General features: G+C 42.9%; 1 protein-coding gene across 1 annotated transcript; it reads left to right on the top strand.

The window, feature by feature from the left end:
- The first annotated feature begins 433 nt into the window (after positions 1-433).
- On the top strand, positions 434-15,378 carry LOC146654188 (P2Y purinoceptor 12-like). The gene is made up of 4 exons (XM_085379863.1): positions 434-818; positions 12,540-12,665; positions 12,981-13,237; positions 13,633-15,378. The coding sequence occupies exons 2-4, from the start codon at positions 12,647-12,649 to the stop codon at positions 14,476-14,478; spliced, it is 1,122 nt and encodes a 373-aa protein (XP_085235989.1). The 5' UTR covers positions 434-818; positions 12,540-12,646; the 3' UTR covers positions 14,479-15,378.
- The last annotated feature ends 719 nt before the right edge of the window (positions 15,379-16,097 follow it).

Raw genomic sequence — 16,097 nt, 5'->3', positions numbered from 1 at the left:
ACGCTTTTCTTTGCAAGCTCCTTTGACTAATTCATGTTTGTTTGTTACACTGGGCTTTTAGCACATCTAGCCCCCACCTTTGTGGGGACCAGATGTGACACTCTCTGGCCTGCCCCTTGGCCTGCCTGCTGCATTCTTTGTGCACACAGGTCTGTGCTGAGCACACAGAGACACTCTGTCAAATATGCCTGGTATCCCTCACTGGCTAGCTTCTAAAAGAGAGCTGTTGTTCATATTTTTCAAATCTCATGCTATTCACCCTGCTCTCCTGGTCAGTGGGTTTGGAGATTACCAAACAAACTTTAGCACCCTCATGAGACTTTAAAAGTAAAAAAATATGCCACTGCTGACCAGAGATGGGCAGTAACGCGTTACAAGTAGCGCGTTACTGTAATCTGATTACTTTTTTCAAGTAACGAGTAAAGTAAGGGATTACTATTGCAAAAATGGTAATTAGATTACCGTTACTTCCCGTAGGAACGCTGCGTTACTGCGTTACTAAAACCGTGATTCTTTTTGCGAGAATGTCTCATGACAGTGACGTAAGCGAGTGCGCCGTTAGTGACAACAGCTGTGTGCAGATCAACAGTGGATCACATATCGATTGTGGGAGAGAGTATGAGCATGCAGCGTTTAAAGCGTGGAAGTACTGACCTTACCTTTGAGTTTGATTCTATAAAAAGTGACAAAAACATTAGCGTCCATCATGCGTGGGAAGAAAACTTCTTTTTACAGCGAAAAAAACCCCTAAACTTCCGAGCAAGCACCGAGTGCGCTACGACGTAATGCGCAACTGACCGCGGCACACCTGCACCAAGGTAAACCTCCGCCTACCCTCAGTCCTGCTTTACAGGTGAAAATAGAGCAACAGGACCGCTAGTCTTTGACTTTATTTATTTTCTGCTGTGTTTTACTTGCATCTATTTGAAAGAGTGAGTGTAAACACAAAAAATATTTTATTTTATGCACTGGAATGTGTAGAAAATAGGTTTAAATGTTAAACTAATTTATTCAAGTCAGAGAATGTTGCATATAATAAAATGTTTGCTTGATGCATAAAGTTAAAAGGTTAAAACTAATAAAACAAGTTAAAAAAAGAGACTTTTCCTTTTTTATTACATTTTGTATGATGGATTATGTAGAAAAAGTAGAATTGGGCTGAAAGCTCTATCGCTTTATCACCTATTCAGGTTGTAAATCGTGTTTTTTAAAAGTAACTAAGTAACTAAGTAATTAATTACTTTTGAAAATAAGTAATCAGTAAAGTAACGGGATTACTTTTTGGGGAAGTAATCAGTAATTAGTTACTGATTACTTTTTTCAAGTAACTTGACCAACACTGCTGCTGACAGGTGCGAGCAGCAAAACACATAACAAGAAATGTAGATATGTGTTACCACTTTGTATTCATAGCAGCTTTTTCCTATTACCTGGCTTATAGCAGGCCTTCTTGCCTCATTAGTACATGTAAGCAGATTGGTTCCTTAAACCGAATCATCAGGAGGTTGCGTAAGTGATAGCTAGTGATGTTGGGTAAATTCAGTTTTGATTTGAGATGAGGCTGCTACATACAACAGCTGAGCTAATTGTCATTTGACTTTCTCCATGCATCTTGCTGTGTAATCACAATGTCAAGTAGTATCAACACAGGAACACACATTAAACCACCACTGATTGTGCTGATTATTATGAATAATCTGGGTAGTTTTTACATAAAAATACTCACCTATATCAGTAATGACAACAGTTACTTGGAATTTTAAAAAACTTAATTGAAGAAACAAACAAAAAATGTTTTAACAATTCAAGACAACACATTGCAATTATAGGTATTGTAACAATTCATAAATGGTTATACTTGTGGTCATGGGAGGCATGAACTAGGCCACATAAGTAAGAACTGTAATACACAGTGTAAGTAAACAGCTGTACTGATGGTTTGAAATATGCATGTAAGCACTTTTAAAGGTATAACTTTACATTGTTATTAATTCTATATGTGACACCGAGCACAGTTACAATCATGTTGCATTTACTCTAAGATATATAGTTACAGTGTCATTACATATGTATTCAAAATCTGGAAAAACTTTTGTTCAGCACTTCTGTTGGTGCATCAGTCCTCATTTATAAGCAGTCGTACGGAGAACAACACTTCCACTAAATTGTGACAAATGGATGGATTTGTGGAAAAATCTGTTGCGCAAGCCAAGTAGTGTTTCTGGGTCATTCAGTGATGCAAATGCCAGACCTCAGACATGAACAGTGATTTGTAGCAATGCAGAGACAAATGCTGTTGCTAGGAAAACATCATAGGAGCAACAAACTGGAGCCTGACATGGAATGAACTACATCATTCACCGGTACAAACTCGGAGCCAGTTGGATCCACTGATGGTCTTGTATTCATGCCATTTCAATGCAGACAGTCAGCACACCTGTACTGGACACATGGGGATAATGAGAAATGAAGAATGTGCTTAAGTTAGCAGTATGACTCTGAGACCATTTCATAAGAGTTTTATCATAAATATGTAATGGCAGCAAATATTGTTTCATCCTTGATAAAAGCTATATATGCTGTAGCTCACTATTTTTAGCTAGACCAGTCTACCTCTATATGATCTCTATATGATCTGTGTCAAGTTGGTCAAGGTGGATAACCATATGGAAGGCAGACCCACGGGAAACTACACAGAGCAGCACACAAGTAGGAGCGGTAGCTAAGAAAAACCTTACACTGTCAAAACAAACTGTAGCCCACACATTTCAACTTTGTGGAGAGAGACCAATTTGAAAGCCAGCCAAAGAAAATGCATACATATACACATGCGCACATAAAGGCAAAAGACTGTGTCAAACAGACCACAAGCAAGGACCACCCCCACTGTTTTTCTTTCTCTCGCGCTGTAGTAAGAAGTTTTTGTCTAACGTCTTTAAACCTGTCATCATGACAAAGTGATCAAACATACAGTGGGGCAAAAAAGTATTTAGTCAGCCACCGATTGTGCAAGTTCCCCCACTTAAAATGATGACAGAGGTCAGTAATTTGCACCAGAGGTACACTTCAACTGTGAGAGACAGAATGTGAAAAAAAAATCCATGAATCCACATGGTAGGATTTGTAAAGAATTTATTTGTAAATCAGGGTGGAAAATAAGTATTTGGTCAATAACAAAAATACAACTCAATACTTTGTAACATAACCTTTGTTGGCAATAACAGAGGTCAAACGTTTACTATAGGTCTTTACCAGGTTTGCACACACAGTAGCTGGTATTTTGGCCCATTCCTCCATGCAGATCTTCTCGAGAGCAGTGATGTTTTGGGGCTGTCGCCGAGCAACACGGACTTTCAACTCCCGCCACAGATTTTCTATGGGGTTGAGGTCTGGAGACTGGCTAGGTCACTCCAGGACTTTCAAATGCTTCTTACGGAGCCACTCCTTTGTTGCCCGGGCGGTGTGTTTTGGATCATTGTCATGTTGGAAGACCCAGCCTCGTTCCATCTTCAAAGTTCTCACTGATGGAAGGAGGTTTTGGCTCAAAATCTCACGATACATGGCCCCATTCATTCTGTCCTTAACACGGATCAGTCGTCCTGTCCCCTTGGCAGAAAAACAGCCCCATAGCATGATGTTTCCACCCCCATGCTTCACAGTAGGTATGGTGTTCTTGGAATGCAACTCAGTATTCTTCTTCCTCCAAACACGACGAGTTGAGTTTATACCAAAAAGTTCTACTTTGGTTTCATCTGACCACATGACATTCTCCCAATCCTCTGCTGTATCATCCATGTGCTCTCTGGCAAACTTCAGACGGGCCTGGACATGCACTGGCTTCAGCAGCGGAACACGTCTGGCACTGCGGGATTTGATTCCCTGCCGTTGTAGTGTGTTACTGATGGTGACCTTTGTTACTTTGGTCCCAGCTCTCTGCAGGTCATTCACCAGGTCCCCCCGTGTGGTTCTGGGATCTTTGCTCACCGTTCTCATGATCATTTTGACCCCACGGGATGAGATCTTGCGTGGAGCCCCAGATCGAGGGAGATTATCAGTGGTCTTGTATGTCTTCCATTTTCTGATGATTGCTCCCACAGTTGATTTTTTCACACCAAGCTGCTTGCCTATTGTAGATTCACTCTTCCCAGTCTGGTGCAGGTCTACGATACTTTTCCTGGTGTCCTTCGAAAGCTCTTTGGTCTTGGCCATGGCGGAGTTTGGAGTCTGACAGTTTGAGGCTGTGGACAGGTGTCTTTTATACAGATGATGAGTTCAAACAGGTGCCATTCATACAGGTAACGAGTGGGGGACAGAAAAGCTTCTTACAGAAGACGTTACAGGTCTGTGAGAGCCAGAGATTTTCCTTGTTTGAGGTGACCAAATACTTATTTTCCTCCCTAATTTACGAATAAATTCTTTACAAATCCTACCATGTGAATTCATGGATTTTTTTTTCACATTCTGTCTCTCACAGTTGAAGTGTACCTCTGGTGCAAATTACTGACCTCTGTCATCATTTTAAGTGGGGGGAACTTGCACAATCGGTGGCTGACTAAATACTTTTTTGCCCCACTGTAAACTGTTAGCAAAGGTCAGAGGTCAAAGTTCAGCGTCAACTTGCCTGTGCATCAACCAGGCAAGGGGAGCATCTTCACACAGCTTTAAGACCTCGTTGTTAAAAGTTTGATATTTTCCTGAAAACAAGACTTTCTTCCATTCTGTCCAACTCCATTCAAAGTTACCACAACCTCACAGGTCTTAAGCTTTTGCCTAAAGCAGTTTTTCTCTATCTGCTCTCAAGTTTTTACCACAGGGTGAAAAGAGTAGTTTGACGCTGCTGGTATGTTAGCAGTGTTTACGTTTGTGGTTGATCGGAAGACTATGCGAGTGAACAGAGGGGGATAGTGTTGCAAAAAGCTCAAGTCTTGTGTTATGCTTTGTGTTATGCTTTTTCCTCTATTTTAGGTTTTGTTTTCAAATATTTAACTTTTGTAATTATCTATTAATTACTTGATATATTTGAAGACGTGAAATAGTGTCTGTTCAATGGAATTGAATGAATAGTCACTTGAAGCAAACCTCTGATAAAATTCTACAAAGTTTATAAGAAACTGTCAGTTGATCACAACCTACATGCTAAAGACACAAAAGTCGCCATGATCTGTCATATCTGCAGGTGTAGGTGCATGCCAGGTAGAGTTCTGGACCCAAAAATGCTGGACTGAACTAAAAAATTGCAGCTTTAATGCTGGAAAAACAGGCCACCCAAAAATAAAAGGCAAAGGACAAACTAAACAGGCACAAAACATAAAATAAACTGATTCACTGACAGGAAGGAAAACAGGTGGACAGAACAAACACCTGCTATGCATGAGAACATGACAGCGAACATAGACAAGGGAAACACAGACAATATGTACACAAAGAGGATAACGAGGGAAGCAGTCACAGGCGGGAGCACAACTGACACTAATCTGAGTGATGTGACAGGGGAAGCAAAACTGAACATAATACACAGGAAGCAGGAGATTATCAAAATAAAACAGGAAGTACAACCACTGAGACTAAGACACGTGGGTTTGACATGGGACCGGAGAGAACAGAAGGACGTGGGTACATGACTGCGAAGGCTGAAAGACACCGATATGAGACTAGGAAGACTGAGCTCCAGAGACACAAAAACAGACTAGAACATAAACCAAAGCAAACACAAAAACTGGGTTGAGTACCTGGGACCATGTGGCTGTGTTCGGTGGGGATTTTCTCCTCAAGGCTGAGGGGTTTGCTGAATGAGGATTTGAGGCAAAATAATTTGGATTCTGTTTATAGTTTATGCATCTGAAACTGTCCAATAAACATTTTTCAGACATAGTTTTGACCAATATTTGGAGACAGTGAAGTTAAGTTAACCAAAACTGGAAATACTGCAAAGTCTAGTTGTTCTTAATTGTGGTGTGTTTTTGCATAACTGCCATTTTTGGTCTGCATCTTTAACATGTGATTTTGCCCATACAGTTCCCATACAAGGTTACAAAAATGACCTTTCTTGGAAGTAAGCTGTGATTCTTTTAAATAAAACTCTGCAGTGGGTAGTGCTGACTAACTTATGTCAGACCTGAGTTCTAAATTTTACATTTTATATCTATGAAAACCAAAGCCGAAAAAAGTGGGGAAACCAAAGAGACAGACAGATTAGTGTTAAACTGAAAAGAAGCATATGTAGATCCTGGGTCCAATCCAGGAGAATGCATGCTTGATTCAGTCCTGATCAAACCCAGATGTGACGAGAACATAGCTGCAGAAAACATGACTGGATAGAAATATGGCGGATTGGAAAAATGACCTTACATATAATATTTTAGTTTATAGAGAGTTTAGAAAGTTTTATTTGACTCCACATGACTAATAGATGTAGGCAAAACAAATTTAGAAAAGCATTTCTAGGAACTGAATACTGCTGATAATGCCAGTCTTATTCCAGACACAGGAAGTTGCAGCATTGCCATGCTAGCTTCTGGCATTCAGGAAAATGAAGGGCAGAAGGCATCAGAGTAATGTGCTAAACAGAGAAGTAAATATGGGCCTTTATAGCCAGTGCTCATCAGCAAATCATTCATGAAATTATAAAACACACCTTTCTAAATATCGAGCACAATATTCTGAAACTGTAACTGGACTGAACATCATTACTTGTGCTTATTATTTTTTAAATACTAATATTTACAGCTTAGGTTTTAGTGAGTAATTTTCTTATTTACTGTGTTTTTAAGGTACAGAAAATGTTTCTTTTAAAAATGTTGTTGAGCATGTGACATATAATTAAGATTATTAAACTTAGAACCCTTTAAAGTCTTCAAAACCCTTCATGAAAACAAATGCAGGTCACAAAACAGTATGGCAAGGCGGAGATGAGAATGGTTTGTTCTGGGGCGGATTATTGCCATCAAAATGGTAGTTTTGCCCAGATTTTTGTACATCTTTCAGTCAATCCCAGTGTGCATTCCCCAGTCATATTTTAAAAAGCTGGAATCTATTGTATCCTCCTTTGTTTGGTCGGGTAAGGTTCCTAGAATTTCCAAAAAACATCTTGTTAAACATAAGACTTGTGGTGGCCTTGGACTCCCAAATTTTAGATTATATTATATGGCTGCACACTTAAATATTTTTTCATTTTGGCGAAGGTGTACTCCAGGTGCTGATTTGGAAGGACAACCTTCATGGTTGATGATGGAACATCTGTCTTGTAGACAAACTTGTCTTCCAGCCCTGCTTAATAGCCCGATAAAAGTGAAGAATACACTATATGGCAGAAATCCTGTGATTCAAAATTCAGTTAAGGTCTGGAACCAACTATTGGGCACAGTAAAGGCTCCTAAAATGTATTTGGATGCTCCAATATGTAACAATCATGGCTTCAGGCCCGGGCTGGAGGACATCACGTTTGTGACATGGCAGGGAAGAGGGATTTGTTCTCTCAAAGATATTTACATTGGACATTTTCCATCTTTTCAGCAATTGAGGGTGAAATTTAATCTTCCTAATTCACATTTTTTCAGATTTTTACAGTTAAGACATTTCATCAAGGCATCTATTCCACAATACAATTTGATTCCTCGAAACTCAGTGCTTGACAGCTTCATGTCAGTTGAGCCCTATACTAGAGGTGCTGTGTCTCGCTTTTACAGGGCCTTACTAGATATATACAGTCCTTCATCTAATACTTTTAGGGAGCAGTGGCAGGAAGTCCCATGTACCAGTCATTAGCCTGATGGATAAACTTAAGTGAAATATACTCTGTCTTAACATTCATGTATGCTGTATTACCACCTTGTTGACTTGCTGTCCACCTTCTATTGTGTTCTTTTGAAGGTGATTGTTGTATACTGCTCAATTATAAAATCAGTAAAAATATATTGAAAAAAAAAAAGAAGAATGGTTTGTTCTACTATTCGTTCGTTGTTTTCTAAAAGGCATTTGGACCAGACTTAAAATATCTCATCACAGATGGCTGGTGTTTCTTCAGGCTCTGACTGTCACGGTCTGACTGGGGCAGACCGTATGTGTTGCAGAGGAGGACTCAAACGCAGACCAAAACGTGGTGTGGATTAACAAAACAAGCCGTTTATTGAGGTTAGCAACGAGGGTACAAAATAATAGGGCATCGGTGAAAACTAAACAATAACCTAAACTGGGTGAACTAATAACAAAACATGAAAAACCTTAACCATAGTGAACTGACATGGGTACCTGGAGATGAGACATGGATGAGCAGACAAGGCCAAAAAAAAAAAACCAAAATGTCCATCAAAATCACAGGAGCGCAGGGAACAGTTCATGACTCCTCAGGGGGCCGACCCGGAGGGTGACGGTCCAGAAAATCATAGTTCATGTGATCAGGGGGCCGGCCCGGAGGCCGACGGCACAGAAGTCCATGGTCGAACAGTTCCGGGGGCCGTCCGTGCGGACGGCAATGGTGGCGACATGGAAACCGTTCAGGGGGCCGACCGTGCGGACGGCAACGGCGTAGAAACAGTTCAGGTGGCCGACCGTGCGGACGGCAACGGCGTAGAAACAGTTCAGGTGGCCGACCTCGGCGGCGGTGACGTCCAGCAGGTGGCCGAAGATTCCCAGGTGCAGAGCGAGGCTTGGGCGGCGGCATAACAGCCGTAGGACCAGGCGACGCTGAAGCAGAGGCTGGACCAGGCGTAGCAGAGGCCGAACCAGGCGAGGCAGAAGCAGGGGCAGATGCCGAAGCCGGACGAGGCAGAAGCAGGGGCAGAGGCCGAAGCCGGACGAGGCAGAAGCAGGGGCAGAGGCCGAAGCCGGACCAGGCGTAGATGAAGACTCTGACGAAGCCGGACCAGGCGTAGATGAAGACTCTGACGAAGCCGGACCAGGCGACGACGAGGCGGCCGCAGGTGGTGGCTGGACAGGCTCCTCAGGCCCTCCAGCTGACGCAGCGTGAGGCTGAACGGGCCCCTTGGACCCTCCAGCGGAGACAGGAGGCTGGACGGGCCCCTCGGACCCTCCAGCGGAGACAGGAGGCTGGACGGGCTCCTCGGACCCTCCAGCGGAGACAGGAGGCTGAACGGGCCCCTCGGACCCTCCAGCGGAGACGGGTGGCTGAACGGGCCCCTCGGACCCTCCAGCGGAGACGGGTGGCTGAACGGGCCCCTCGGGCCCTCCAGCTGACGAGGCATGAGGCTGGTGTGGTTCTCCGGAACCACCAGCTGATGAGGAAGGCTGCTGGACGGGCTCCTCGGGCCCTCCAGCTGACGAGGCATGAGGCTGGACGGGCTCCTCGGGCCCTCCAGCTGACGAGGCATGAGGCTGGACGGGCTCCTCGGGCCCTCCAGCTGACGTGGCATGAGGCTGGACGGGCTCCTCGGGCCCTCCAGCTGACGTGGCATGAGGCTGGACGGGCTCCTCGGGCCCTCCAGCTGACGTGGCATGACCAGTAGGTGCAGAGACGACCGGCTGAACAGAAGGCTGAGCAGGTGATGGAGCAAATAACTGAGCTGAACAATGGGGAGCTGGCTGAGCTGCACAGTGGGCTAAGGGCTGAGCTAACGGAAGCACAGGAAAGTGAACTGTGGACTGGGCTGCTAACAGAGCTAATGACTGAGCTATAGACTGAAAAGCATGCAGTAGTGACGGTGGTGATGGTTGTGGACTGAACTCTCCTGAGCCTTTAGCAGAAACAGGGACGGGTGCAGGCACATGCCGGACACTAGCCACTCCCACCCGAGGAGTAGGTACGGGTGCGGAGACGGGCTGTATCCTGGCTGACCTCACCCTGGGGACCGGAACAGGCAACGGCAACGGCTGGGCAACTGCCCTTCCCACCCGAGGAGCTGGTACGGGTGCAGAAAGGGACAGAGCCTCAGCCGGCCTGGAAACCAGAGCAGGGACCAACTGGGCCTCAGCCTCCCCCACCCGAGGAACTGGTACGGGTGCAGAGGTACGCTGGGCCCGAGCTGCCCCGGGAGGAGGAACACGAGCAGGAAAAGGAGCAGGCTCAGAAAAAACAGTCCGAGAAACGGCAGGCTCAGGGTCGACAAAAATAGATCAAAAATGAACCCACCGTCCACTTCATGTTTTGCAGTCTTAGTATTAGCAGTCCTTGTTTTAATAGTTTTCGAAATCCTTGGGTTAACAGTTGTAGAGTGAGCTGACTTGGGGATGACTGAACCAGACTTAACAAAACCTGAACTGACAGAACCTGAACAGACGGAAGTGGAACTGAGTGTGTTTGTCCTGGTAACGTAATTAACAGTCTGTCCTTTAACCCTATGTGCAGGCTTAGGCGAGCGGGAATTGTCTTTCATCCCTCCCTGTGTAGAGGGAGTAAAACAAAACGGATCCTCCCAGTCCACGTCGTCATCCATAAGGGAAATTCCCCATGGATCGGAAGTGAGCCGATTGTTGTTAGCATCAGACGGGTCGTGAGGGTAATAGTCATTGTTACTCACCACCGTGAGCTCGGCATTGTCCAGTTTATGGCGACGGGCGCGCTGCTTCCTTCGAGTGGAGGAAGCCGGCGGAGCGAGCGACTGAGCCCCCGGTGCACAGAACGGAGACACCGAGGCTGGAGCGTGAGCGCCTGAAGCCACACGGAGGACTCCCACCTGAAGCGAGCGAGGCTTAGATGCAGGCAGCGCAACAGGCGGGGACTTTCGGCAGCTCTTGGGACCTCCGAGAGCTAGCCGAGTCCCGTGGAAAATGCGCTCGTAGTCGGGGGTACGCCACGGCTTCCAGCGGAGCTCCTCCTCCAGCTGGGCGAAGGCTGCCTCCCGACGCTCGTAAAGCTCGCGGTCTGCTGAGTCCATAGTGGTCAGGTCGTACTGTCACGGTCTGACTGGGGCAGACCGTATGTGTTGCAGAGGAGGACTCAAACGCAGACCAAAACGTGGTGTGGATTAACAAAACAAGCCGTTTATTGAGGTTAGCAACGAGGGTACAAAATAATAGGGCATCGGTGAAAACTAAACAATAACCTAAACTGGGTGAACTAATAACAAAACATGAAAAACCTTAACCATAGTGAACTGACATGGGTACCTGGAGATGAGACATGGATGAGCAGACGACCTGACAATGGCATGCAGAAAACAAAGGGCTTAAATACATACATGAGGTGATCAGGGGAGGTGGAGACACATGGGGGAAACAGCTGACAGACATAAACCTAATGACAGGACCAGGAGAGGAAAGCTAAATACAATAAACAAAGAACACATGACATTGTCAGAATAAAACAGGAAATACTAAAACTAAAACATGACAACACAACTTAACAGACCTAATATGTGATGAATAAATACAAAACCCCAAAACATAGAAAACCCAGGAACAATAACTGCCTAAACTAAAGGCAGATAGGAAATAACACAAACTAAATCACATAACAAAATGAGACAAATACAAACATGAACTCAGAGCGCTGGGTCAGAGACCCAGCCTGTGACACTGACTCCAGAAGAGGGAAGTTAGAAGGTGAGCCTGTCTAAATGGACACGTTTATTTCACATCATGGAACACGGTTATAACCGTTGCAATCAAAATGACATGGGAAGGCACTGAGTTCAAATTCTGAATGGAGCTCTGAGCGGTGGAAAAGTTTTACATCAGTGAAGCAGCTGCCAAAAACCCCTTGATATTGTTTCACAATGGAAGAAAAGGTATTACTGCCATATGCCTCCCAGCCGTTCTTTTTTGTTGTTCTTTTTTATTTTTTCCTGTGTGTGTGTGTGTGTGTGTGTGTGTGTGTGTGTGTGTGTGTGTGTGTGTGTGTGTGTGTGTGTGTGTGTGTGTGTGTGTGAGAGAGAGAGAGAGAGAGAGAGATTTTCCATTATCAAAATCTAAGCAACGCAAGATATTTTCAATGTTTGCTGAAAAACTGTAAACATGCTATATCATATTTAGGTGGAAGCTAGCGAGCTAACTCCCTGCTAACTTCTAACTCCGTTAAATGCCATAATTGTTACACCTGGTAGAGCAGCCACACTGATCATTTTATTACATACGAAAGAATTTAGACAGTTTTTCAACTCTCAGTGATCAAGCAGTGATCATTTGACTTATGGACCTGCAGCGGAGTTTGGGCCCAGACACAGCTAAAGACCGGATAGTTTTATAGAGAAATGTAAATAGCTATTAATATGTGTTGGTTATAATACAATGTGTTATTTGTCCCCTGACTGCAAAGACTTGGGAGAACAATTTAATAAAAATAAAAATTACTGCCTGAAAAAATGCCTATACAAAGTAGAAGCAGTGAAAGTTACAAAATAGTTGTAATTTAAATTAAAGGAAGCTAAAAAAAAAGGGGGGGGGGGGGGGGCGGGGGGAAGCTGATTCACTTGTATTATAGTTTTAAAAAATGGATTTATATTCAATTTAATGAATGTTTGTGTCTGATTACATAACTCTGGAAATGACACATGACAGGAAAGTGAAAGAAGAAGGCAACAAGGATAACTTCCTGACCTATACATCACTAGCAACTCACGCCCTGTTTTTCAAAACTTTGAAACTAGGAGGACCAGACAGTCTATATCTGGTAAGAATTGGAAGTATTAAAGAGCGAGGGACCATTAAACCCAAAAGACACCACGCTGGGACTTGATGTGGATTCACTGACAGAATGCAGGAGAACTTGTCAGGTGAAAAACAGAACCTTACAGCCTATTTTTAATAAAGGTGTTTAATTTGATGTTTAGCAAATTTTGAAATAATTCTGTAGCAGTCTTTGCTAAAATATACAAAAAACAGGTGTTAAAAATTGTGCTGGTGTATTGCACAGTGTTTGTTTTCATGAACATTGTGCAAAATGGCATCAGCAAAACAACGCTGTTTATTTCTGATGTTTTTAGCCACTTCCTCCATACAGCATGTGGCTACACAAAGATTCACTTTTTCATGATTAAGATTCTTGAGCAACTTAAAGAAAAACAACTTCCTCTCCCATTTTTTTTCAGGCAACATGGAGAGAAATACAGCTTTCCCCCTGTTCGCTGGCAATCACAGCCACGCCAACAGCACTTGCTCCCGTGACAATGTTTTGAAGAATGTGGTTTTTCCCATTCTCTACTCCTTTCTTTTCCTGGTGGGAATGTCACTCAATGGTCTGGCAGTGTGGATATTTCTTCGCATCCCCTCGCAGTCTCACTTCATCATATACCTGAAGAATATTGTGGTTGCAGATGTCATCATGACCTTCACATTCCCTTTCAAGGTTTGGTATTTCATAGGTTATTTGTAAGTATTTTAATGTTTTTTCTCATCGTTTTAATTTCTAAGAAATGATTATGAGCCTGAGTTGTAAATATAATTAAGCAAACAAATTTGCTGTTGGTAAGTCAGAATCATGAGTTCTGAACTACAAAGAAATCAAGCAAGAAGTGATTAGTTTTAAATTGTAAGCCCCTAATGAATAAACATCTATTAACTCTAAAGATCAGATTTTTAATAAGAGAGTTTCCTGTGAGAGAAAATTAAAAGACAGACAATTTATGAACCATAAATTTCAGGGTAATCCAATGAAAATAGGTTCCATCAAACTTAGAGATAGAATTTGTGGTTTGAATGTGGAATAGGTGTTTGACAGCACAAATGTTTGTGTTTCTGCAGGTGTTGTCAGACTCCAACATGGCGTCCATTGGCCTACGGATATTTGTGTGTCGAGTTTCCTCCGTGCTTTTCTACCTCAGCATGTATATCAGCATCCTCTTCTTTGGCCTGATCAGCATTGATCGCTGCAGAAAGACCCTTAACCCATTTAAGGGCACTAATTCAACTCGGCTGAAACATCGAAAACTCCTTTCGGGGGCCATCTGGACTTTCCTCGTAATTCTCTGTCTTCCCAATGTAATCCTAACAAGTAAAACCCCGACTTCTCGATATTTCCAGTGCAGCAAACTGAAGACAGAGGGGGGGCTACGTTGGCATGAGATAGTAAATCATGTCTGTCAAGTGATTTTCTGGGGCAACCTGTTAACTGTGATAGTTTGCTACACTCTAATCACCAACGAGCTGTACCGTTCCTACTCTCGCACAAAGTCTCACAGCACCGGAGGCTCGATATCTCAAGCTGCAAGTCGGGGAACAGTTAGAAAGCCTCACAAGGCCAAAAGAAAAATGAATGCAAATGTGTTCCTGGTTCTGGCAGTGTTCTTTGTGTGCTTTGTGCCATTTCACTTTGCCCGAGTGCCATACACAATAAGCCAGACCCGAGCCAAAAGCTTTGACTGCAAACTCAAGCTCTTCTTCTTTCAGCTGAAGGAAAGTACACTTTTCCTCTCATCCCTGAATTCTGTCCTGGATCCTCTCATCTACTTCTTTCTCTGTAAGTCCTTCAGGACCACTCTGTTTAATACCCTGCACCTACGTCCTGGTACTTGTAGCTGGCTAACAGGAAGAGGATCAGATACCGACATGTGCAGCTCCCCTCAGGGAAACTCCACTGCTAGTACATAAAATCACTGGACCGGAGAAAGACATGAAGGCATTTATGATGACGTATAGTAAAAAAGTCAACTAAATCCAAATTCAACTGTATGACATGCTGCAAGGGACAGATATAGTGATCTAAAGCCTGTCACTGGCTGTAGAAGAGTAAGCCACGGCCCATATTTGTCTTTATTACCAACTCATAATATTACAAAAATACTAATAGCATTAAACCATATATTTGATTTTACACAGTCTTTGAAAACAATGTGAATCAGCATTACCACAATGAGAAGCTGAAACGAATCAACACATGTTCGCAGTGTTGCCGATGTTTGCTTTTCTAGTCTTCTTCTCTGTCACTTTTTCTTACTTCTTCTTTCTACTTCTGTTGAAGTTGGACATAACATTTTGGGGATTTTTTTTTATTCTCACACTGTCAACAAAAGAAGAATTGAGAAGCAGTCATAATACTAACTTTAAGACTTCCAGAGAATATCTTACTGTGAAACTATAGCAAAAATCTGTATAATGAACCCTAAGTATTATATGCAATCGCCTTTTAATATACTGTGATGTCTTTATGCTGCACGGGGGTGCTTGCTGCTTGCATTAGCACTGAGTGAGATTTAAGGATAAGTAAACCATAGAGCAGATTATGCAGTCTTGTTATTATTGCTATTCTGAAGCATTAAATGAATTACAACGAAACTAAAGTTGGAATGGACATATCAGGGATCTCCAAAAACAAGCGCTGCTTTCTGTCATAACTGCATAGCAAAAAGATAGTTGTTTAAAAGGTTTGCAGAAACACATTATGAAACAAAAATAAAGGAAGTCAAGTGTTGATTACAGCTTTTCTGTGGCTTTTTCTCACACAGGCTATTATTCAACCCTGCATCGCTCTTTTGTAATTATTGTAGGACTGTCTACTTCTATAAAAATCTATTTAATTATTCACATTTCAAAACAATACCCAACTCAATTTTTTAAAAAAAGTCCAAAAGAGATAATACACATTAGTAATAAATGCTTGTAATAAAACAACCTCGATTTCCATCTTCATAAATCACTTCCCTCTGGCCTGAAAACACAAGGCCTACCAATATGTGTCATTTGAATCTGCTCACAGATTTGCATCTCTCTGGTTGAAAAGGCACATAGACACTTTCAATTCATTTTTTACTGCATTAATCTTTCATGTTGTGCAGTTTGGAGTTAAGGACTTGACCATTCCTTGTGGTGAGTGGCTTAACCCTATTTTCACTATTAGCTGAAGCTAAATATATATGTAGGACTGGTTAACATCAGAGTGATAAATCGTTCGTATGCTTAAATGTTGTTTGTTTAAAAAGAGCATAAGGTCTCTTTATGACTTAACAGTGCATTTGTATAGCTTCAGTTTTGTTTACCTGTGTCCCTGCGTGTCTCTGACTGAGAAAAACAATCAGGTCTGCTCACTCACACAGGACACGCGTCGGCTCTTCATGAATTCAAGCTGAAACATATTTACTGACATACATGTGTAACTCACTGAGAACAGAATCATGTTATTGCCATCACCAGGAACCAAACTGTCAGTAAGTACTTGACATGTTAAGGAACCTATGAAGCAAATGGTTTGTATTAGGCTGAAAGGGAAGCGC

Source organism: Rhamphochromis longiceps, linkage group LG14, assembly GCF_057381845.1.
Source record: "Rhamphochromis longiceps isolate RC_006_pf linkage group LG14, R_longiceps_female_GT1.1, whole genome shotgun sequence".
In the NCBI taxonomy this organism is placed as follows: domain Eukaryota; kingdom Metazoa; phylum Chordata; class Actinopteri; order Cichliformes; family Cichlidae; genus Rhamphochromis; species Rhamphochromis longiceps.
The sequence above is the reverse complement of the archived record's forward strand: the minus strand, read 5'-3'. Positions and strand labels throughout refer to the sequence as shown.